This window comes from Salmo trutta, chromosome 11, assembly GCF_901001165.1.
Source record: "Salmo trutta chromosome 11, fSalTru1.1, whole genome shotgun sequence".
NCBI lineage: Eukaryota > Metazoa > Chordata > Actinopteri > Salmoniformes > Salmonidae > Salmo > Salmo trutta.
The window spans coordinates 15,607,967-15,630,262 of record NC_042967.1 but is presented as its reverse complement, the minus strand read 5'-3'; the positions used below and the strand labels follow the sequence as shown (position 1 = coordinate 15,630,262).

General features: G+C 44.0%; 1 protein-coding gene across 1 annotated transcript; it reads left to right on the top strand.

The window, feature by feature from the left end:
* The first annotated feature begins 61 nt into the window (after positions 1-61).
* sgms2a (sphingomyelin synthase 2a) lies at positions 62-22,225 on the top strand. The gene is made up of 6 exons (XM_029766360.1): positions 62-186; positions 10,588-11,196; positions 11,619-11,736; positions 13,803-13,956; positions 14,676-14,842; positions 21,372-22,225. Exons 2-6 carry the CDS (start codon positions 10,742-10,744, stop codon positions 21,555-21,557), a joined length of 1,080 nt encoding a protein of 359 aa, XP_029622220.1. The 5' UTR covers positions 62-186; positions 10,588-10,741; the 3' UTR covers positions 21,558-22,225.
* The last annotated feature ends 71 nt before the right edge of the window (positions 22,226-22,296 follow it).

Here is a 22,296-nt window from a genome sequence, read left to right as displayed (position 1 = left end):
AGTTTCTGCAGCTGACTGTAGGCTAGGCTGTACTGTAAGTAATACAGAGAGGGGTTGGACCACTGTATGTTGCGTATGGGAGGAGCGCACGCTCAAAGACAGAGTTCATTCCAGCCATGTAAACATTAGGAGTTTAGACGCTGAAAGAACAAGGCGCACAGCTGGAGAGGATCCCAAGCAAGACAGGTAGGTTGATAAACGATATGCTCTATATGAAATGAATTATAACCAAATGCACGTATGCTAGGCTACTAAATAGCCTAGAGTGAATTGCATTATATTGAATAAATATTACAACCTGTGAAGATAATTATTGTGATCTAGGTTGGTATCGCCAATTTATGTTATGTTGCCAGTAGGTCACGTCATTGTAGTTCGGCAACAAAATACGTTTTTCTTTCATTCACTGTGTAGCCTATAGTCATGGACAGTTCCAAATAGCCTAGTTTCCAAATTCAAACATGATCTTTCCCAATATTAAATAAGCAAGCAAAGATGCCTCAGTGGTGAAAGAATACTAGCCTAATACTGTGCACGAAATGATGATGTCATGTGAAGATACTTTATTAGGGCCAAGAGAACAGGTTCGTTATCATTCATTGGCAGCATGACGCGGGACAGGAAATACTGTAGACAAGGCACACTTCTACAGGTGATATGTTATTTCTGAACGTCTAAACTATGCTAACTATACAGTATTTGAATAGAATACGTGTAATGCACAAGCCAATGATGTAGGCTACAGTAGATGTTCAAATGTTTCTTCGTCTAATTACATTACATTAATCCAATACCGCCCCACTTCCAATTGCAGCAGGTCTGGAAATGGCATTCCATTGAGTTACAAGACAGAACAGCTCATGGAACCCTTAAAATTAAAATGACTATTTCCATGGCAGAACCCTCACCTCACCCTGGTGCCCCTTTTAGAACATGGTGGTAAATGAAGGTGGGGGGGCTGTGTCCTACTAACTAACCAGGGCTGTTCCTAAAAAGTAAATGTTAAATGTGGAGACCTGCTGCTCAGCACACAGACACAACCCGCCCCGGCGCCTGCCCTGTAATCCTGGAGCCCTAGCAGTCTCCATACCCTGAAATTATCCACCAGGCACCCACCCATGTGTGGCTAAGCCACCAGGGTGTAACAGAGTGGTTTCAGGCGACCCGAGACCGGAGACCTGCCCATGTTGGTTTCTAAGGGGAAAGGTTAAAGTTACTGCTATGTGCTGTTGGTGAATTATTGTTTCCATGTAAAAGAGTAGGAACATGCACATGTTATTTGGTCCTATGTCTTGATGGAAGACAGGCTTGAACTTGTTTACAATTCTAATCAAATCAAACTTTATTTGTCACATGTGCTGAATACAACAAGTGTAGACCTTACCATGAAATGCTTACTTACAAGCCCTTAACCGACAGTGCAGTTCAAGAAGAGTTAAGAAAATATTTACCAAATAGACTAAAGTAAAAAATAATTATAAAAACTAACACAATAACAATAACAATAACGAGGCTATATACAGGGGGTACCGGTACTGAGTCAGTGTGCGGGGGTACAGGTTAGTTGAGGTCATTTGTACATGTAGGTAGGGGTGAAGTGACTATGCATAGATAATAAACAACGAGTAGCAGCAGTGTACAAAAAGGGAGGAGGGATGGTCAATGTAAATAGTCTGGTGGGGATTTTATGAATTGTTCAGCAGTCTTATGGTTTGGGGGTAGAAGCTGTTGAGGAGCCTTTTGGTCCTATACTTGGTACTCTGGTACCGCTTGCCGTGCAGTAACAGAGAAAACAGTCTATAACTTGGGTGACTGGAGTCTCTTACAATTTTATGGGCTTTCCTCTGACACCGCCTAGTTAATAGGTCCTGGACAGTAGGAAGCTTGGCCCCAGTGATGTACTGGGCCATATGAATTACCCTCTGTAGCGCCTTACCGTCAGTTAACGAGCAGTTGCCATACCAGAAGGTGATGCAACCATTCAGGATGCTCTCGATGGTGCAGCTGTAGAACCTTTAGAGGATCTGGGGACCCATGCCAAATCTTTTCAGTCTCCTGAGGGCGAAAAGGTTTTGTCATGCCCTCTTCACAACTGTCTTGGTATGTTTGGACCATGATAGTTTGTTGGTGATGTAGACACCAAGGAACTTGAAACTCGACCTGCTCCACTACTGCCCCGTCAATGTTAATGGGGGCGTGTTCGGCCCGCCTTTTCCTGAAGTCCACGATCAGCTCCTTTGTTTTGCTCACATTGAGGGAGAGGTTGTTGTCCTGGCACCACACTGCCAGTTCTCTGACCTCCTCCCTATAGGCTGTCTCGTCAGTGATCAGGCCTACCACTGTTGTGTCGTCAGCAAACTTAGTGGTGTTGGAGTCATGTTTGGCCATGCAGTTGTGGGTGAACAGGGAGTACAGATGGGGACTAAGTACACACCCCTGAGGGGACTACGGACGTGAGTTCTACGGGGCGGTAACCATTTAGGCAGGTTACCTTCGCTTCCTTGGGCACAGGGGCTATGATGGTCTGCTTGAAACATGTAGGTATTACAGACTCGGTCAGGGAGAGGTTGAAAATGTTGGTAAAGACACTTGACAGTTGGTCTGCGCATGCTTTGAGTACACATCCTGGTAATCCGTCTGGCCAGGGGCTTTGTGAATGTTGACCTGTTTAAAGGTTTTGTTCACATCGGCTACCGAGAGCGTTATCACGCAGTCATCCAGAACAGCTGGTGCTCTCGTGCATGCTTCTGTGTTGCTTGCCTCGAAGTGAGCATAGAAGGCATTTAGCTCGTCTGGTAGGCTTGCGTCACTGGGCAGCTCGCGCCTGGGTTTCCCTTTGTAGTTGGTAATAGTTTTCAAGCCCTGCCACGTCTGACGAGCGTCAGAGCCAGTGTAGTAGGATTCAATCTTAATCCTGAATTGACGCTTTGCTTGTTTGATGGTTCGTCTGAGGGCATAGCGGGATTTCTTACGTACGGTCACTGTGGGAACGACGTTATCAGTGGACGTATGGATGAAGCCGATGACTGAGGTGGGGAACTCCTCAATGCCATTGGATGAATCCCAGAACATATTCCAGTCTGTGCTAGCAAAACAGTCCTGTAGTGTAGTATCCTCGTCGTCTGACCCTTTCCGTATTGAGCGAGTCACTGGTACTTCCTGCTTTAGTTTTTGCTTGTAAGCAGGAATCAGGAGGATATAATTATGGTAAGATTTGCCAAATGGAGGGCGGGGGAGAGCTTTGTATGCATCTCTATGTGTGGAGTAAAGGTGGTCTAGGATTTCTTTTCCTCTGGTTGCACATGTGACATGCTGGTAAAAATTTGGTAAACTGATTTAAATCGTCCGACCTTCCAATGCCTTTTGCCCCTCTTGTTGAGTGAGAAGGAGAGGTATCGGAGAAAGAGAGCGATCACTGCAATAAGAAGAAGACTCAATGATAGAGCTAAATTTGAAGAAGGGAAAGTAAATGTGGAAATTTGGGGTTTTTCTAAAAAGGTCTTATTAACAGACAACGATATGGCAATATTCCTCTGTTAGGCAGTACCTCATCTTGATTACTGTGCATTATCTATTCACTGACTGAACTTTATTTAAATCAAACGCATTGATTGGACAGTGGGAAAGGACATGCACTGAATCCTGACCTATGTGATGGGACTTGCCATCATTCATTCCACTAGTGTGTGCTGTGCCATAAAGCTTTCAGTGTATGTAAACCACTGTCTAAAAATGCATAATCAACCGCTCTCACATAAACATACATCCATATTTTCAAAGCTGCATTTAGCATCATAGTCCACTTAGGGCTTCTCATAAAATGTCTCCTCAAATATGATGTGATTGCTTTCCAAACATTTCTAAACTAAACTGCAAAGCTCTTGAATAGTGTATGTTTTTTTGCTGTGTGTGTGTTTAACTATCCTCAAGTGGAGACATTTTGCCAGTCACCACAAGGAAAAATGCTATTTTAAGGGTGGTTAGGGTTAGAATTAAGGTTAGTGTTAGGGGTTACGTTGAGGGTTAGGTATAGTTTTAGGGTTAGGGGTTAAGGTTAGGGGTTAAGGTTAAGGAAAATAGGATTTTAGATGGGACTCTTCACTATCATGAGCTCTGATCACCACAGGGCTGAGTAATTTCTGGTAGTGACTCTGCTTTATTTTTAACCCTCCCTTTGATGGTGAATCTGGACAGCTATCATGTAACATGTCATTACGTGGGGCCCAAAATGGTGGCCGCAGTTTCACGACTCCTCTAGAGAAAAGTACAGCTTTCATGGCAGCTAGGGTGGCTCCTCTAGAAATAGCTAGTATAGCTAACATGGGGAGAGTGGAGTGCCATCCATTACTCAGTCTGTGGGATAGGTTTGGCTGCCAGTTTTCCCATCACCACCCATCCCTGTAGACTCAGAGAGAGAGCTGGGTGCAGCAGTAGTGATGGACTGGTGGAAAAACAGGCTGTGCTGTGCACACAGCTGGGAGGACCAGTGGAAAACTAGCCTGGTGGAGAGGCTATCTGTTGACCTGCAGGTCAGTACACAGTACAGTCATGTGGAGGACACCATTGGAAAGAAATATCTCCAATCTCATCTGAAAAATATTAGTTACAGTAAATACAAATAGAAAGAAATTATAGACTTAATACTTATATCCACACCTTTACTTACTCATAGAAGCCCTGTAACATATTTTAGCCCTTATGACGCTCTCTGCACTGTCTGTAACCTTGAGAGAGCATTGAGGGACCTGCCATTGATTGATAGCCTTCAGTGAAGCATCAAAACATTGAGTATTGGCCTCAGCGCTACAGAAGGAGAGGAGACAGAGAAGGCTGCTTGATAAGGACATGTTGCCTTTGATGTGCTTACTTGTCTATATAATTTACTGATATAGGATTCCTAATAGAGCTTTGTTCAGAGAGCAACAGTCAGGACCGTAGTTATTGGTTTACACTCATCCTCACAGAAGTTTGTTACATAAGAGAAAGCAAAACCTCTGTGAGTCAGGGAGATGGTGTTCTATCCGAAACGAGCTGATTGTGGTGACCCGTGGAATGTTGTCCCACTACTCGTCAATGGCTGTGCGAAGTTGCTGGATATTGGCAGGAACTGGAACACGTTGTCGTACACATCAATCCAGAGCATCCCAAACATGCTCAATGGGTGACATGTCTGGTGAGTAGACAGGCCATGGAAGAACAGGGACATTTTCGGCTTCCAGGAATTGTGTACAGATCCTTGCGACATGGGGCCGTACATTATCATGCTGAAACATGAGGTGATGGCAGCGGATGAATGGCACGACAATGGGCCTCAGGATCTCGTCACGGTATCTCTGTGCATTCAAATTGCCATCTATAAAACGCAATTGTGTTCGTTGTCCGTAGCTTATGCCTGTCCATACCATAAGCTCACCGCCACCATGGGGCACTTCGTTCACAATGTTGACATCAGCAAACCGCTCGCCTATACGACGCCATACACATGGTCTGTGGTTGTGAGGCCGGTTGGACATACTGCCAAATTCTCTAAAATGGCATTGGAGGCGGCGACTTATGGTAGAGAAATGAACATTCAATTATCTGGCAACAGCTCTGGTAGACATTCTTGCAGTCAGCATGCCAATTGCACACTCCCTCAAACCTTGATACATGTGTTGTGTAACAAAACTGCACATTTTAGAGTGACATTGTATTGTCCCCAGCACAAGGTGCACCTGTGTAATGTTTAATCAGCTTTGTGATATGCCACACCTGTCAGGTGGATGGATTATCTTGGCAAATAAGAAATGCTCACTCAGAACAGGGTTGAAATACAAATTTATGGGAACATTTTTGAGAAAAATAAGCTTTTTGTGCGCATGGAACATTTCCGGGATCTTGGGGCGGCAGGTAGCCTAGTGGTTAGAGCATTGGACTAGTAACCGAAAGGTTGCCAGATCGAATCCCTGAGCTGACAAGGTAAAAATCTGTCGTTCTGCCCCAGAACAAGGCTGTTAACCCACTGTTCCTAGGCCATCATTGAAAACAAGAATTTGTTCTTATTAACTGACTCGACAAGTTAAATAAAGGTTTTTAAAAAAAAATCAGCTCAACACTTCACGTTGCATCTATATTTTTTTTCAGTATAAGATGCATTTTGTAAGCCGGAGATGCACTCGCACCTTTTAAAAGGCGGCAGAAGCTTTTGAAGTGCAGGAGAATAGAAAAAGGCCATTCCTTAAGTGCCCTCATCATTAACTGAAAAGAGGTAGAGAGCAAGAACAGGCAGAGATTATCGCCATTTAAAGTACATTTTACTGGCATCCTTTTTGGTTCATGTCTCCTGTATTGGAATAGTGGAATGCAATACCATGCTGTGTTGCGTTGTCTTTCTTTTTACTATACCACTCCGTGTTGCGTCGTGCCTAAGAACAGCTCTTAGCTGTGGAATGTTGCTCATATACCACTCCCCCTCGGGCCTTATTACTTCATTATTTTCTCCTTCAGTGTTGCTGTTGGGGCGATTTTCCCCGGTGAATGAAACCATGTTTTGTACTGTTGGGTCAATCTGCCTAAGGCAAAGTGATGACACCACAGTACAGTTGTTAAACAGTTCAGTTGGAACACCAGGATGCAGCCTATTTCGGATCAGGTTCAAAATACTCTACTTTGTTATTCATATTCTGTGAGCAGCCCTCTCTTCTGAGGGACCTGTTATTATCAGTTAGGAAATTGTATCTAGGGTGGGTCGATAGGCAGCATGTGGACTGTGTTGGCCTAACCATTTGGAGTTTTATTAGGATCCCCATTAGCCGGTGCAAAAGTAGCAGCTACTCTTCGTGGGGTACACATGAAACATGACATAACACAGAACATTTAATAGACAAGAACAGTTCAAGGACAGAACTACATCAATTTGAAAACCATAAATAAAATAGTGCAGTGCTTCTACCTAGTGGGTAAAATACCTCTAAGAATATGGTCCACCTAAGGAAATATAGCATGTCTCCACAGTATATGAAACAACACTATCTATTCCTTTAACTTAAGAATAAACACAAGGTAAAGTTAGGAATTATTATATCCATGCAAGGTGGACGACACAAGCCAAGTGACATGGTGCACAGTGAGCAGCTTCTACACTGTAACTACTTGAGGCAGTCTTGCAGAACATATAGTCTATACATGTGAAGCCTGCATATCAATTCAGTTTCAATAAACAACTAAACTTGGAAACGTGTTATAAACCAACCATTATTATCACCCCATTTGAGTCACTAAATCAATCCCAGATATATACACACTAGTTAGTAAGGACCAGGCACCAGGTTTAACACCTCAAACCTCATGCTTTAAATGGGGGTCCCCTTCAACACAAAAGAAACAAGAAAAAAGGCTCCGTCCCAAATCAACTCATGGTCCTGTGTCCAAGAATCTGTGCTTTATTCTGGCGCGCGAATGGAAACCACTAGTCAACGGACCTGTGGCTTGAGGTAAGTCATGGTCCTTTTGTTTTGGCTAGTTTGTCCACCTCTGGAAAGTTGACAGTAAACTATCTATTGCTCCCACATCAAATTAACAAATCTTTATTTTTGTAGCTACAGTTGCTCACTTTTTGAGAGTTTAAGCATGTGGTTGCAATAACATTTTCTCTAATAATTAAAGACAACAGAGAAAAATGTACTTTGAATTTCAGAAGGCGACCGACCCCTTGCTCTCTGTCTGTGTGTGTGTGTGTGTGTGTGTGTGTGTGTGTGTGTGCGTGCGCGCGCACCTGGAGGATTGTGACGCAGGAGAGGTGTGTCTGTCGACAGGTTTTAGTCAGTCTCATGTTACACACACACACACACACACACTTTGCTCTTTGGCCGTGTGAATCTCGCAGGTACACTGGAGCCTCCCTATACTAAGACTTTCATCTGTATCTGTGATAGAGGATACCAACTCCGTGGTCTCAGTCATCCATCCACCCCCTGGCTGAAGAGTTCATTTGTAGTAGGCCTTGGAGTCAGAGGTTATACTTAGCTTAGGACTCTTCAATCAAGCCAGATGCCCTCTCTTTGGATAAGCAATGGATTGGGCTCTCTTTTCTTAGCTCAAAGAAACCTCAAAGTACAGTGCAGTCGGTGTAATGTGTCTATGCATTGTGTGTGTTTGAACGTGTGTGTGTGTGTGTGTGTGAAATTACTAGCCCTATATGTCTTTTACCTGGATGGGCAGCTGGTACAATGGGATTGTGTGTTCTTGTGCATCGGGACAAAGCCCCTCTGATTGGTGTCCTCCCTTTATGAGACAGTCCATAGGTTCTAAGGCATTCCACAGACACCCCTCTCTCTCTCTCTCTCTCTCTCTCTCTCTCTCTTCTATCTCTCTCCTCCCATGTCTACCTCTCTCTACCTATTCTCTTTCCCTCTCTCTCTCTATCCATCTGTGTCTACCTCCCTCTGTCTCTCCTTCCCTCTTCTCTCTCTTTGTTTACCTCCTCTCTACCTATTATCTCTCTACCTCTCCTCTCTTGCTCTTTTTTCCCCTCTTCCTCTAATTCTTCCCTCTATCTCTCTCGCTCTACCTGCTCTCTCTCTCTGCTCTCTCAAGTCTCAGATCTAGCCTACAGTACAGTGAGTCTGTCCGGCCAGCACACTTCATACAGCAACTACATACAGATGTACTACATGCATCTCCCAACCAATCTCCATTTCCTGAATCTCCAAACAACCATGCAAGGTGGACGACACAAGCCAAGTGACATGGTGCACAGTGAGCAGCTTCTACACTGTAACTACTTGAGGCAGTCTTGCAGAACATATAGTCTATACATGTGAAGCCTGCATTTGGACCGCTCCTGGCTGGAATAGCTATAGTCAGACAAGAGGAGAGAAGAAGAGAGGAGGCTGGGGATATAAGCTCAGGCAGGGGAGGACAGAAAGAGAAAGAAAGAGAACTACATTGCCGTGGCGGAGCTACAAATGGTTTGATAAGCGTTCCAGATCCTCCTTGACAGAAAGAACACACTTGCAGTTCAAATAAAAGCACCAGGCCTGGGTTCAAATACTATTTGAAATATTTTAAATACTTTTGAGTGTTTGCTCTAGTCTGCCTGGAATGCCAGGTGGGTGGGGTTTGCAGTTTTTGGACTATTCTATTGGTCCATTAAGCCATGCAAGCTCAATTAACCACAAATAAAGCAATAGTGTTTCAAATAGTATTTGAACAGGTCTGAGAAGTAGGCCGTCTGGTGCAATTGTCAGAGTCCCCAAAATAAGAGCCATCAAAGAGTAAATGAGCCAGTGCTTGTGGGAAATATCCAACTACAAAAGGTTAAAATAAACACTCACGTCAACACCCTAGAGTAGCCTGCAGTTGTAAACACCACAAAGAGCATGTTGATAAAAGGAACATTTAAGCTGATACAGCCAGGAGCGACTAGTACAGTAAACTCCATCTCCTTAATTTGCTAATCCTAAATATAAAGAGTAGTGGAATTAAAGTAAACATCTTGAAGTTTCCACCACCTCCTTGCTTCTCATCATCCTAATCCTAAATATAAAGAGTAGTGGAATTAAAGTAAACATCTTGAAGTTTCCACCACCTCCTTGCTTCTCATCATCCTAATCCTAAATATAAAGAGTAGTGGAATTAAAGTAAACATCTTGAAGTTTCCACCACCTCCTTGCTTCTCATCATCCTAATCCTAAATCATCATTATGGAGCCATGGCTTTTCATGTACTAATGTTCTATTGCATTAAAGCAAGCCAGCAGCCTTACTTAGGCTACATTACGAAAACCTTTGGGGAAGTGATTCCTATTTTGGTTCTGGCATCATCCCTGGACTACCTATTTTGAGAAACGACAATTTGTTGTTTTTTTTCCTGGAAGGTTGGCAGGTTTTTTTGGGGAAAAAATGTGGTATTTAAACCCAAACTATTTAAATCACAGGACAGGAGCTGATAGTTGAAGGGTTAGTAATGAAAGGGACATACAGATATATGATTTGCTAGTTTGATACAGCAGGAAGATAATCCTGCAGCAACAGGAAATTTGAATTATTATGTGGATTATATTTAATGGAAATGTTTGTAGGTTTTGATACATTTTTCGATAGGGAGAATCAAGTCTGAAATTTCAAATTGGAAATGACAAATTTCAGAAGCCATTTTAAACCTCAAATACACTACACATTTTAAATGTCCTGCATTGCAGGAAAGTTCTCCTGCAACAGAGTGATCAGATTAAGATCCTACATCTGTAGCCTACTAGCATTTCGCAATGATGACTTCCTTGACATCTGGTATTATTAATTAGTATCTCAGTTTACAACTGTCCTTTTGCTAATGTAATGGTGGTGGATATTAGTGTACTGTACGGCTGCTTGTTGTTAACTGAAGAATGAGAAGAGGTTTCCAACAGACATGTCTGTCTCCAGCCAAATTGAAGACAATGAGGGAACATTAGCCAGTGATTACCCTCAGATAGGCATTCCATCCTTCCATTATGGCTCAAGTCTCTCCAGTGTCTCCTTTCTGTTTTCTCCTGCAGGAAACAAGCACACAGTAAACACCTTTTGAACCAAAATGAAACTGAAATCCTAACCTCTTGTTCTTCTTCAGGGGGAAAGACATCTTTGCCTCAGTCAAACCAAATACAGTAGGCCCAACAACAAGGACTACTTCCTATTTATCCAGGGCCCTCAGAGGCACTAGCTGACTTTGGGTGAAACAGAGAGCTCTTCATTGGTGTGTGGACAGTAGACAGTGTTGGACCATGGCGCTCGTGGACCCGACTGCATCCCATCTGGACCCGGGCATGGATGGTGAGAGCGGGGTCCTCGCCAGTGTCTTTGGGGTCCTCCCCAACGCCAACTGCCCCAAACACGGGCAAAACACTCCGGAGGACACGAAACGATGCCTACGCAAGGTCATCGGGCACCACAGGGACTACGTCAAGATCTCGCTGCCCGACGCCAAGGGCAACCGGCTGCCCACAGAGTGGTGGAAGACAGCCATCGCATTCTTCTACGCCATATTCAACCTGGTACTGACCACCGTGGTCATCACGGTCGTCCACGAGAGGGTCCCGGAGAAGGAGAACAGCCCGCCACTGCCCGATAAGTTCTTTGACTACATCGACCGGGTGAAGTGGGCGTTCACGGTCACCGAGATCAACGGCATGCTCCTGGTGGGAATCTGGGTTATACAGTGGCTTTTCCTCAGATACAAGTAAGAGAACGGTTATCTTGGGATATCTGTGTCAAAGGCTATCCCGATGTATGTGAAATTCTAACCAGACTATACAACATTCAGGTTTAACAGTATAAGACAGTGATTGTAGGCTATATGAAGTTCTACGGTATGCTGAACATGGCATTTTCATTATTATTATGTCACAGGAGGTTGGTGGCACCTTAATTGGGGAGGACAGGCTCGTGGTAATGGCTGGAGCGGAATAGGCGGACTGGTATCAAATACATCGAACACATGGTTGGATGCCATTACATTGGCTCCGTTCCAGCCATAATTATGAGCCGTCCTCCCCTCGGCAGCCTCCACTGTTCTATGTCCAAGAGAAATGTTCCACAGCCCTTTTAACAGTGGCCTGTTTGATGACATCATGTATTTTCCCTTTGTGTGTTTGTTTCCAGGTCGATTGCAGGTCGGAGGTTCTTCTTCCTGATTGGCACCCTCTACCTGTACCGCTGCGTCACCATGTACATCACAACCCTTCCTGTACCCGGCAATCACTTCACCTGTGCCCCCAAGGTAGGTGTGTGTGTGTGTGTGTGTGTGTGTGTGTCTCAGCTATGGCATGTGAACCAAGTCATGCCATGATCTCATCCTGGCTCCCTCCAGAACTCATATCGATCTGCCTGCCATGCTCAATAGCTGCTCGTAAAAAATCCATTTTGGATTCGAACCCTGGAGACACAAACGTTATCGCATCCGGTCTTGAGTTCGATCGGAAATATATGCCCCAGGGAATCGAGGTTTTCTGGGTATTGTGGTACAGTGATCTGATGGGAGAAAGATGACGACACTGGCGAGGTTAAATGCAATTTCATTGGATAGGTACAATTCTATCCATTAACACAGGCTCATATTAACACTTCCAAACATTTACAGTTGAAGTCGGAAGTTTACATACACCTTAGTTTAAATGTATTTGGCTAAGTTTCACAATTCCTGACATTTAATTCTGGTAAGAATTCCCTGTTTTAGGTCAGTTAGGATCACCACTTTATTTTAAGAATGTGAAATGTCAGAATAATAGTAGAGAGAATGATTTATTTCAGCTTTTATTCCTTTTGTAGGCCTCCTTGCTCGCACATGCTTTTTCAGTTCTGCCCACACATTTTCTATAGGATTGAGATCAGGGCTTTGTGATGGCCACTGCAGTACCTTGACTTTATGCCATTTTGCCACAACTTTGGAAGTATGCTTGGGGTCATTTTCCATTTGGAAGACCCATTTGCAACCAAGCTTTAACTTCCTGACTGATGTCTTGAGATGTTGCTTCAATATATCCACATAATTGTCCTTCCTCATGATGCCAGCTATTTTGTGAAGTACACCAGTCCCTCCTGCAGCAAAGCACCCCCACAACATGATGCTGCCACCCCCGTGCTTCAACATTGGGATGGTGTTCTTCGGCTTGCAAGCCTCCCCCTTTTCCCTCCAAACATAACGATGGTCATTATGGCCAAACAGTTCTATTTTTGTTTCATCAGACCAGAGGACATTTCTCCATAAAGTACGATCTTTGTCCCCATGTGCAGTTGCAAACCGTAGTCTGGCTTTTTTATGGCGGTTTTGGAGCAGTGGCTTCTTCCTTGCTGAGCGGCCTTTCAGGTTATGTCGATATAGATACTTTTGTACTGGTTTCCTCCAGCATCTTCACACGGTCATTTGCTGTTGTTCTGGGATTGATTTGCACTTTTTGCACCAAAGTACGTTCATCTTTAGGAGACAGAATGCGTCTCCTTCCTGAGCGGTATGACGGCTGCGTGATCCCATGGTGTTTATACTTGCGTACTATTGTTTGTACAGATGAATGTGGTACCTTCAGGCGTTTGGAAATTTCTCCCAAGGATGAACCAGACTTGTGGAGGTCGACAAATTCTTTTTCTGAGGTCTTGGCTGATTTTCTTTCCCATGATGTCAAGCAAAGAGGCACTGAGTTCTTGAAATACATCCACAGGTATACCTCCAATTGACTCAAATGATGCCAATTAGCCTATCAGAAGCTTCTAAAGCCATGACATCATTTTCTGGAATTTTCCAAGCTGTTTAAAGGCACAGTCAACTTAGTGTATGTAAACTTCTGACCCACTGGAATTGTGATACAGTGAAATAATCTGTTGGAATTGTTGGAAAAATTACTTGTGACATGCACAAAGTAGATGTCCTAACCGACTTGCCAAAACTATAGTTTGTTAACAAGAAATTTGTGGAGTGGTTGAAAAACTAGTTTTAATGACTCAAACCTAAGTGTATGTAAACTTCCGACTTCAACTGTACGTAATTTAGCAGATGCACTTGTCCAGAGCGATTTACAGTAGCGAGTCCATACTTTTTAATATTTTGTTTGTAGTGGTCTCCCGTGGGAATCAAACCCACAACCCTGGCATTGCAAGTGCCATGCTCTACCAACTGAGCCACACGGGAACATTGTTTGTGTTACTGTGATGTTTCAATGATGTTTTGTACAATGTTCTTTACTCCTGTAACTGAAGCTGCTTGTATTGTCTGTCAAGCTAATCTCTCTCTCCTACCTCTTTCTCTCTCAACCCCCCTCTCTTTCTCTCTCTCTCCCTCCATCTCTCTCTCAGCTGTATGGAGACTCTCACGCTAAGATGCAGCGTGTGCTGACGTTGATCTCCGGCGGCGGTCTGTCCATCACCGGCTCCCACCTCATGTGTGGTGACTTCCTCTACAGCGGACACACCGTCATGCTCACCCTCACCTACCTGTTTATTAAAGAGTGTGAGTACTGGATAAAATATCACATACACATCTAAATACTGTTAATTATTGATAACTAACAAGTATATCATATTCTCATCTAGGTTCGATTATCTGTTAGGTAAAACAAGGTCCCATGGCTACGGCATCATGATCTCCGAACATTTTCTGGAATACGTAGTAATGTTACCGGGCAGATATACATTTTGTTGATTGAGGGACATTTTCCAGGTGTGGTCTGATCCTGATTTGGGTGCACATTTTGCTCTAGAACTACACAGCTGATTCAATAACCAACTCATCATCAAGCTTAGATCATTTGAATCAGCTGTGTAGTGCTAGGGCAAAAACCAAAACGTGCCCCTAGGCGGGGCCCAGGACCGAGTTTGGGAAACCCTGCACTATTACACGTGTCAAACTCGTTCTACGGGGCTGTCTGTGGGTTTTCACTTCTCTCTTGTCACTAAATAGTAAGGAACTCCCACCTCACCTGGTTATCTAGGTCTTAATTGGAAGAAGGCCCTCCATGGAATGAGTTTGACAGCCCTGATCTATTACCTTCCCTCCTGTGTTGGACTTGTTCAAGAGGATGCAACGTCTGACCTTACTGACGACATACACAACACCCTGTGTCTGCCCCCCCCCCCACCCCAGACTCATGTGTTTATATGGCCATCCACTTAACATTGACCAGGTTAATGAAATGAAAGAACCTCCTGTGTGTGTTTTGTCTCGTCCAGACTCCCCGCGGACGTTCTGGTGGTACCACCTGATGTGCTGGCTGCTGGCTGCTGTGGGAGTGGTGTGTATTCTGGTGGCCCATGAACACTACAGTGTGGATGTGGTGGTGGCCTACTTCATCACCTCACGCCTCTTCTGGTGGTACCACACCATGGCCAACGTCCAGGTAACATGCTGATACTGTAGAATCTACAATGATGCTGATACTAGATATAGTAAAGGGGTGGCAGGTAGCCTGGGGGTTAAGAGGGGTAGGCCAGTAACTGAAAGGTTGCTGGTTGGAATACCCAACGTGAAAATCTGTCTGTGTCCTTAAACAAGCCATTTAACCCTAATTTGCTCCAGTGGCGCCGTACTACTTTGGCTGACCCTGCAAAACAACACATTTCACTGCACCTTTCTGGTGTATGTGACAGTGAAACATCTTAAAAATAAATGACACATTCTCTTCTGGTCATCCAGGTGAGATATTGATCAGTGGAGGCTGCAGAGGGGAGGACGTCCCATAATGGAATCCCCTATTCTAGATCACCCATCCACCTATTCCGCTAAAGCCATTACCACGAGCCCGTCCTCCCCAATTAAGGTGCCACCAACCTCCTGTGATCTAGATAAACTATTACTCTATCTTCTGGTGGTACCACACCATGGCCAACGTCCAGGTGACATGATCCTGTCATGTAGTAGAAGCAGATAGATAATACAGCAGATGGACAGAGATTATTTAAAAAAAAACATTATTTCACCTTTATTTAACCAGGTAGGCTAGTTGAGAACAAGTTCTCATTTGCAACTGCGACCTGGCCAAGATAAAGCGTAGCAATTCGACACATACAACAACACATGGAATAAACAAAACATAGTCAATAATACAGTGGAACAAAAGAAAACAAAAAGTCTATATACAGTGAGTGCAAATGAGGTAAGTTAAGGCAATAAATAGGCCATGGTGGCGAAGTAATTACAATATAGCAATTAAACACTGGAATGGTAGCTGTGCAGAAGATGAATGTGCAAGTAGAGATACTGGGGTGCAAAGGAGCAAGATAAATAAATACAGTATGGGGATGAGGTAGGTAGATAGATGGGCTATTTCCAGATGGGCTATGTACAGGTGCAGTGATCTGTGAGCTGCTCTGACAGCTGGTGCTTAAAGCTAGTGAGGGAGATATGAGTCTCCAGCTTCAGAGATTTTTGCAGTTCGTTCCAGTCATTGGCAGCAGAGAAATGGAAGGAAAGGCGGCCAAATGAGGAATTGGCTTTGGGGGTGACCAGTGAGCTATACCTGCTGGAGCGCATGCTACGAGTGGGTGCTGCTATGGTGACCAGTGAGCTGAGATAAGGCGGGGCTTTACCTAGCAGAGACTTGTAGACAACCTGTAGCCAGTGGGTTTGGCGACGAGTATGAAGCGAGGGCCAACCAACAAGACCAATGGTGGGTAGTGTATGGGGCTTTGGTGACAAAACGGATGGCACTGTGATAGACTGCATCCAGTTTGTTGAGTAGAGTGTTGGAGGCTATTTTATAAATGACATCACCGAAGTCGAGGATCGGTAGGATGATCAGTTTTACGAGGGTATGTTTGGCAGCATGAGTGAAGGATGCTTTGTTGCGATATAGGAAGCCGATTCTAGATTTAATTTTGGATTGGAGATGCTTAATGTGAGTCTGGAAGGAGAGTTTATAGTCTAACCAGACACCTAGGTATTTGTAGTTGTCCACGTATTCTAAGTCAGAGCCGTCCAGAGTAGTGATGCTGGACGGGCGAGCAGGTGCGGGCAGTGATCGATTGAATAGAATGCATTTAGTTTTACCTGCGTTTAAGAGCAGTTGGAGGCCACGGAAGGAGAGTTGTATGGCATTGAAGCTCGTCTGGAGGTTAGTTAACACAGTGTCCAAAGAGGGGCCAGAAGTATACAGAATGGTGTCGTCTGCATAGAGGTGGATCAGAGAATCACCAGCAGCAAGAGCAAAACATCATTGATGTATACAGAGAAGAGAGTCGGCACGAGAATTGAACCATGTGGCACACCCATAGAGACTGCCAGAGGTCCGGACAACAAGCCCTCCGATTTGCCACACTGAACTCTATCAGAGAAGTAGTTGGTAAACCAGGTGAGGCAATCATTTGAGAAACCAAGGCTGTCAAGTCTGCCAATAAGAATGTGGTTATTGACAGAGTCGAAAGCCTTGGCCAGGTCGATGAATACGGCTGCACAGTAATGTCTCTTATCGATGGCGGTTATGATGTCGTTTAGGACCTTGAGCATGGCTGAGGTGCACCCATGACCAGCTCTGAAACCAGATTGCATAGCGGAGAAGGTACGGTGGGATTTGAAATGGTCGGTAATCTGTTTGTTAACTTGGCTTTATAGGTCTGTAGCAGTTTGGGTCTAGAGTGTCACCCTCTGAAGAGGGCGATGACCGCGGCAGCTTTCCAATCTTTGGGAATCTCAGACGATACGAAAGGGCGGTTGAACAGGCTAGTAATAGTTTGCAACAATTTTGGCAGATACTTTTAGAAAGAGAGGGTCCAGATTGTCTAGCCCGGCTGATTTGTATGGGTCCAGATTTTGCAGCTCTTTCAGAACATCAGCTATCTGGATTTGGGTGAAGGAGAAATGGTGGGGGCTTTGGCGGGTTGCTGTGGAGGGTGCCGGGCAGTTGACCGGGGTAGGGGTAGCCAGGTGGAAAGCATGGCCAGCCGTAGAGAAATGCTTATTGAAATTCTCAATTATAGTGGATTTATCGGTGGTAACAGTGTTTCCTAGCCTCAGAGCAGTGGGCAGCTGGGAGGAGGTGCTCTTATTCTCCATGGACTTTACAGTGTCCCAGAACGTTTTTGAGTTAGTACTACAGGATGCAAATTTCTGTTTGAAAAAGCTAGCCTTAGCTTTTCTAACTGCCTGTGTATATTTGTTCCTAACTTCCCTGAAAAGTTGCATATCACGAGGGCTATTCAATGCTAATGCAGAATGCCACAGGATGTTTTTGTGCTGGTCAAGGGCAGACAGGTCTGGAGTGAACCAAGGACTATATCTATTCCTAGTTCTAAATCTTTTGAGTGGGGCATGCTTATTTAAGATGGTGAGGAAGGCACTTTTAAAGAATAGCCAGGCATCATCTACTGACGGGATGAGGTCAATGTCATTCCAGGATACCCTGGCCAGGTCGATTAGAAAGGCCAGCTCGCAGAAGTGTTTTAGGGAGCGTTTGACAGTGATGAGGGGTGGTAGTTTGGTCGCAGACCCATAACGGATGCAGGCAATGAGGCAGTGATCGCTGAGATCTTGATTGAAAACAGCAGAGGTGTATTTGGAGGGTGAGTTAGTTAGGATGACATCTATGAGGGTGCCCGTGTTTACGGATTTGGGGTTGTACCTGGTAGGTTCATTGATAATTTGTGTGAGATTGAGGGCATCAAGCTTAGATTGTAGGATGGCAGGGGTGTTAAGCATGTCCCAGTTTAGGTCACCTAGTAGCACGAGCTCAGAAGATGGATGGGGGGCAATCAATTCACATATAGTATCGAGGGCACAGGTGGGGGCAGAGGGAGGTCTATAGCAAGCGGCAACAGTGAGAGACTTGTTTCTGGAAAGGTGAATTTTTAGAAGTAGAAGCTCGAATTGTTTGGATACAGACTTGGATAGTAATACAGAACTCTGCAGGCTAACTTTGCAGTAGATTGCAATACCACCCCCTTTGGCAATTCTATCTTGGCGGAAAATATTATAGTTAGCGATGGAGATTTCAGGGTTTTTGGTGGTTTTCCTAAGCCACGATTCAGACACGGCTAAGACATCCGGGCTGGCAGAGTGTGCTAAAGCAGTGAGTAAAACAAACTTAGGGAGTAGGCTTCTAATGTTAACATGCATGGAACCAAGGCTTTTACGGTTACAGAAGTCAACAAATGATAGCACCTGGGGAGTGGGAGTGGAGCTAGGCACTGCAGGACCTGGATTAACCGCCACATCAGGAACAGAGGAGAAGTAGGATAAGGGTACGGCTAAAGGCTATACGAACTGGCCGTCTAGCACGTTTGGAACAGAGAGTAAAAGGAGCAGGATTCTGGACACGATAGCATAGATTCAAGGCATAGTGTACAGACAGGTAAGGTAGGATGTGAGTACATTGGAGGTAAACCTAGGCATTGAGTAATGATGAGAGAGATATAGTCTCTAGAGACGTTTACACCAGGTGATGTCATCGCATATGTAGGAGGTGGAACAACATGGTTGGTTAAGGCATATTGAGCAGGGCTAGAGGCTCTACAGTGAAATAAAACAGTAATCACTAACCAGGACAGTAATGGACGAGGCATATTGATATTAGAGCGAGGCATGCATAGCCAAGTGAACATATGGGTCCAGTGATTGGTTGGGCTGATGATAAAGTAGATTCTTGATGATACTGCAGATGGACTGATACTATCCAGCAGAAACTGCTTACCAGTCTTCAGAACCTTCAAACTCAACTCTGGACCTGGAAGCCAGCTCCACTAGCATTTTTTCATTGTTCCCCAAAACCAGGGGCTGATTTAGACCTGGGACACCAGGTGTGTTGAATTAATTATCAGGTGGAACAGAAAACCAGCAGGCTCTGGATCTCGTCGGGTCAGAGTTGAATACTGCTGCTTTAGAATCTTCTTTATAAGATGAATTTAATTACACCCACCAGTGAGAATGAGACAAAGTTCAAAAAGTGTCACTTTTGACAAGCAGCTTGTTCAATCTCTACTGCTTTCTCTGCAGACCTCTTGGTGGATGTGCAAGAAAATACTGACAACACAGCAGTTTAAAAGGCCCAGTGCAGTCAAAAACTTGATTTACCTTTGTTTTAAATATATTGTGACACGGAGGTTGGAATAATATGTTAAATTGTGAGAATTATGATAATGCCATTGTAATGTAAGAGCTGTTTGAAAAGGCAGGCTGAAATTTCAGGGAATTTTAGTGGGATGTAGTTTTGGCCTGCCTGATGAAATCACCAGGTGGTAAATTAGTTAATAGAACAATAAGAAATAGCTCCAAACCAGAAGTCCCCACAAGAATAGTAAACAAGCAATAATTTGACCAACTGGGGACATGTTGTTAGTCCCCACGAGGTCAAATGCTATTTCTAGGGGGTTTAGTGTTAGGGTTAGAATTACATTAAGGGTTTGGGTTAGGAGCTAGGGTTAGTTTTAGGGTTATGAGCTAGGTTTCGGGTAAGGGTTAGGGAAAATAGGATTTTGAATGGGACTGAATTGTGTCCCCCCCACAAGGTTAGCTGTACGTGTGTGTGTGTTTTCGTGCAATGTCAGAAGCACTCACACACGCTTCTGAACCACCTACCACAGTGTTTACACGACTCAGAGTACACCCTCATCCTCATCCATTAGGCCTGGCTAGGATCATGATGATAGATGGCTGTACCCACCCTGTGAGATTCACCTCAAGAGAAGACCGCTTTCTGCATGTTTACATAATGATTAACCTAATGTTAACGTAATGACCTTCATGTTTCAGGGAAATGTTGTGTAAACCTCCCATAGTTCTGTGAATTACAAGTGTGAACTTTTGTTTGATAGCAGTGTCATCACAATGAGTAGGTTATAGAAGTGCTATAATGTGTTGGCATGGTGTTACTCCCTCTGCTGGACAAAACTAAGACTGAAATCATAATAGGGCCTGACATTTACTATTACAGCTCCTTCCCTTGTGGTTGTGTCAATTGCGTGACTGTCAACAATTTCATTGATTATTAAATTGCACAAAATGAGATGTTGTACATATCCATATTACTAGTATTGATAGATGTTTATGCCAAAGTTTACAATTGTTTTTGGCTGGGTAGTAGCCTAGCGGTTAAGAGGTTGGGCCAGTAACTGAAAGGTTGCTGGTTCCATTCCCCTAGCTGACTAGGTGAAATCTGTTGATATGCCCTTGAGCAAGGCACTTAACCCTAATTGCTCATGTAAGTGGCTCTTAATAAGAGCATCTGCTAAAAGACAAAAAAAATTAAAAGAGGACTATTTATTCTTCAGTAAGGCTCTTCCTTGTCTTTGTTTGTTGTGCTAATGCTCCCGAGTGGTGCAGCGGTCTAAGGCACTGCATTTCAGTGCAAGAGACCAGTCCCTGGTTCGATTCCAGGCTGTATCACATGATTTGGAGTCCCATAGGGCAGCGCACAATTGGCCCAACGTCATCCGGGATAGGCCGCCATTGTAAATAAGAATTTGTTCTTAACTGACCATCACAGTCAACCTCTGCACCTCCATGATGGTGGCCTCCGTGAACGGCAGGCTGCCTTTATCAGTGAGAGACGGGACCCTGTCTGGGCCCACCACTGCATCCATCTCCGCCTGCACCCTCTCTGTGGTGTAAACGGGTACAAATGACATGGAAAACATTATTACAAAGCAACGAGCATTGGGAAACAGGACACTGGATATGTTACACATATCATTATGATTGGGTACTGTACTACATCATGCTACAACAAGGAGTTCTCTTTAGGTTACATTGAACTGGTCCTCCACACCCCTCTTCCTGTATTTCAGGAACCCTGTTTGAAGATGTAGTACCTTGGATATCTGGAAACACGACCATGTAGAGGATCATCCACAGCACTGTGTTGGTATCAGTACCAGTGATGAACAGGTCTCCTATGATGTAATGCTCACGTTTAAGTTGTCTGTTGGTTTTGTTGACAGGCCCTGCGGTGCTCGCCCAATAACTACCTCACCAACACCTGGTGGAACCCCGTGTTCAACTTCTTTGAGAGGAACGTGCAGACCCAGGTGCCCTGCTCCTTCTGCTGGCCAATCACCTGGCCCCCTGCCTGCCTTAAGAACTCCTGTAAGAAGTACAGTGCAGTGCAGAGCCTGCGGGAGGAGTAGGGAGTAGGGACTCCACCCCAGTTCAGGGTCGTGTTCACCAGGCATTCACCGCCAGTGTTGCTTTGAACACCCCAACCTATTTTGTATTCATGCAGTATTTATGCTCTATTATGTGATTTAAAGTATTATGTGAAGGATATTTCAAGTTTGTGAGGAAATGGTCATATAGGGAAAGTATGTGAGAAGAATAACATAATCCACATTGGGTCCTTGTGCACTTCACCACTACAATGTATCTTATTTATGAGGTCAAGTTGCTCAGTTTATTTGAAAATGTTCTTTATTCTTGTGAATGTTACTGTAACAAACTCAACTGAAGTCAACATGTTGCGGTGTCATGCAGCACTTTGCCACTGGCTTGCAGCTTTACTCAAAACTCCAACATAAAAATGGAATTGTATAGAGCTATACATTATTACGTTTACATCAATTTGATTTCATAAATATGAAGTACTTAAAAATATATAATTTCCAAAATGTGCCTTTACATACAAATGCATGTTATTTTAAATTGCAAACTTTAAGATGTTTGTTTTTCAATGTTTTATATCAATTGTGTATTCATTTAATTTGCATTCAATGTGCATTTAGTCTTTAGTCTCATGATTGTGTGTCCTAATGTACCATCATTTATACCTTCATAATAAAAAAAGAACACGTTGACTTCAGTTTTGTCCAATCAAAGTGCCGATACTAGGAGAAGTATGACGCTCGCTTTGCCTTCGTCATCTATCAACGC

Bases quoted from the DNA above. Each gene is read 5' to 3' on its own strand.
- sgms2a (XM_029766360.1), top strand. From the start codon at position 10,742: ATGGCGCTCGTGGACCCGACTGCATCCCATCTGGACCCGGGCATGGAT. The intron at 11,197-11,618 runs GTAAGAGAACGG...GTTTGTTTCCAG, and splicing joins TGGCTTTTCCTCAGATACAA to GTCGATTGCAGGTCGGAGGT. The intron at 14,843-21,371 runs GTAACATGCTGA...TTTTGTTGACAG, and splicing joins ACACCATGGCCAACGTCCAG to GCCCTGCGGTGCTCGCCCAA.